Here is a 2500-nt window from a genome sequence, read left to right as displayed (position 1 = left end):
GGATTTTTACACCGAGTATGAGCCGAAACGTTTGAGGTTTCAGGGGACAACCTTTCACCCACTGGTACGAGACTACCATCAACGGTACGAAAAAAAGTGACTCATTCCAGAAAGTGAATTAGTTCATTCTTAAAAAAAATTATAATAAGGGAAACCAATGATTCATACCACAAAGCAAGAGATGCGTTAAGGTAAAACTTTGCCAAGACGTCGGCAGAGAAGGCAGGATCGCCGGACATTTTCATTGTAAACTGTATGATTTTAGTTATGTCCTCCAATTTCCAGCCTGAAATTAACGGAAGAACTTGGTTTGTGAGGAGATAAAAACCGATTCCTTTTCAGTGAAAAGAGTTCATCTTTGGGTATCTTTGCTTTTGTGTTGAATTGTATCAGACGAGTCCTCATCGAAAAAAATGGTTAGGTCTGATTGGACGAGAGCAGTTACAGTTAGGCCTGGTAACCACTCGCGTAGAGAGGCTAAAAAAAAAAAAAAAATTGGCCGACAGCAGTTTCGCTACTTTTGATGGAAACGGCAAAGAAAATCTAAAACAAACAAGACTTCTCAAACCTGTAAGCCTTTTTTTCACGGCTGAATGATAAACTCGTAAAAGAGTGGGTACAAGAAGGCTACTGATAAAGATAAAGGCACATACTTTAAAAGCGGAAAGAATCACATGTTCAAATATATGTCACGATCTCTTAGAGGTAATCTTCTTGTTTGAAACTTATAGATATTTAAGATGTTTTGAAAGGTCTCACTACTGGACTCGCCTAAAGGCTCGTTCCATTTTGAAAACTTCATGGCTCGCAAATTATCAATTCTAACTAGTTTACGAGAAGATCGTGAGTGATTTCCAAAACTAACTAGAGTTCCTTCGTGAGTTTACTTACCAGCTTCGAGAATCAAGTCAAAGCAACAGCACATGTACAGTGCTTGTCCGTGCAGGTCAGTGGATTCCAGGGAAGACGAGTTGAGTTCTTTCAGGACCTCTAAGCAATCGGAAATTCTAAGAGGGATATTATGAAAAAGGAAACCCCAGTTGGTAAATTATTGGAAACGCTTGTCCTTAGATCGACAGGTGGTGAGTTCATGGCCTGGCAGAGAATCTGATGCTATAACTCAGCAAAGGTGTCTAGAAGGTCACGTGGGTGGGATAATCTTGTAGAAATGGTGCTGGTTCTTTCTCCATCATCGTCTATCAAGGCTATAGGACCCACAGCTACTCTTGCAATAAAGAGGACTTTTTTCGTTAAGTCTGAATATAAATTAAGTAGAATGTACAACAATAACCTATGTAGCATCTAAATTTAATAAATTATACAATAATAAATTCACTACCCTATCAATATACAGTTAAGTACAGTATACCACCACTGGATAAATACCACATTAAAACAGTGCAATAAACAAAACAGGGAAAAAACCGTGCCCAATTGTCCATAAATAAATATTTTTATTTTGACCCCCAAACCTACTCAAATATATTTCATATTTTACTTGAACTCTAAATTAAAACCAATAATGTTAGGAATATGTTGGCTTCCTCTGCAATGCAAAAAACAAAACTTTGCTCAAAGAAGAAGATAATTAAGTGGCACCAGCCTGTTAAATTTACAGCCACAATGACATTAACGATGACTTCAATGATGACGACAGCGATGATGAGGTAATTGATGATAACGTTTTCAATGGCCATGATTAAGACGTAAATAATTACAACAGCGACCTTCAGACGACTCCGAGTACGAGTCCTTGGTTCTGAGCACGCGCATTTCGAATGTTTTTGTTTTCTAAACGTAATGGGCGTGCTCAGTAGAGAAAACTCGTACTGTTTTGTTTCTCGTACTCCAATCTGAAGGTCGCTATAGATCGTTTTCACCTGACGTCACAGCGGCCATGTTGGTGTACAAGAACAATAGACGTTCTCTCCTTTGGGAACCAAGCTCTATTTTTATGCATATTCCATGCATACATTTTGTATTGTTTTGTACACCAATATGGCCGCCAAATCACGTGAGTGAAAACCATCTATTGTCGATGACGACGACGATGATAACGATGTTGACGATGAAGATGATGATGTCGATGACAATAACGACGAAAGTGACGATGGAGATAAAATAACAATTCAATGTTTAGGATGATGATTATTACAGTCGACGAAAAAAATGTGTAAATGTCTTCCGGGAAGATTCTTTACAGCAAAGTGAATGATAGAAGAATCTTCTTTTTCAAGTTATAGCGAACGAAAATCCGCAAAGCAAAGTTTGTTCCACAAGCTAACCTCTAATACAGTACATCTGAATTACTTTACTTACTTTGCAGTGATAAGAAAGCTTTGAGCAAGAAGGGGGATACAGGTTGTCTTCATTTGAGAATCATGAACTTGTTGTGCTATAGCGAGAGCATGTTCACCTGTTAAGCCATAGAAACCAGAGTATGACAATTAAATAAGGGAACGAGTGATGGTCCGAGTGATCGTTAAACGGATACATTAGT

The 2500-nt window shown here is 38.2% G+C and overlaps 1 protein-coding gene across 1 annotated transcript in view; it reads right to left on the bottom strand.

Moving 5' to 3' along the window:
- LOC138026978 (adenylate cyclase type 10-like) overlaps positions 1–2500 on the bottom strand; it is a 55719-nt gene that overhangs the window by 5306 nt on the left and 47913 nt on the right. The window contains exons 26-28 of the mRNA XM_068874462.1: positions 2320–2416; positions 892–1007; positions 169–286 (exon numbers count right to left, since the gene is read on the bottom strand). Coding sequence (XP_068730563.1) covers positions 169–286; positions 892–1007; positions 2320–2416 — 331 coding nt within the window. The remainder of the gene's footprint in view (positions 1–168; positions 287–891; positions 1008–2319; positions 2417–2500) is intronic.

The sequence above is a fragment of the Montipora capricornis genome, chromosome 12 (genome assembly GCF_036669925.1).
Source record: "Montipora capricornis isolate CH-2021 chromosome 12, ASM3666992v2, whole genome shotgun sequence".
Taxonomy (NCBI): Eukaryota; Metazoa; Cnidaria; class Anthozoa; order Scleractinia; family Acroporidae; genus Montipora; species Montipora capricornis.
The sequence above is the reverse complement of the archived record's forward strand: the minus strand, read 5'-3'. Positions and strand labels throughout refer to the sequence as shown.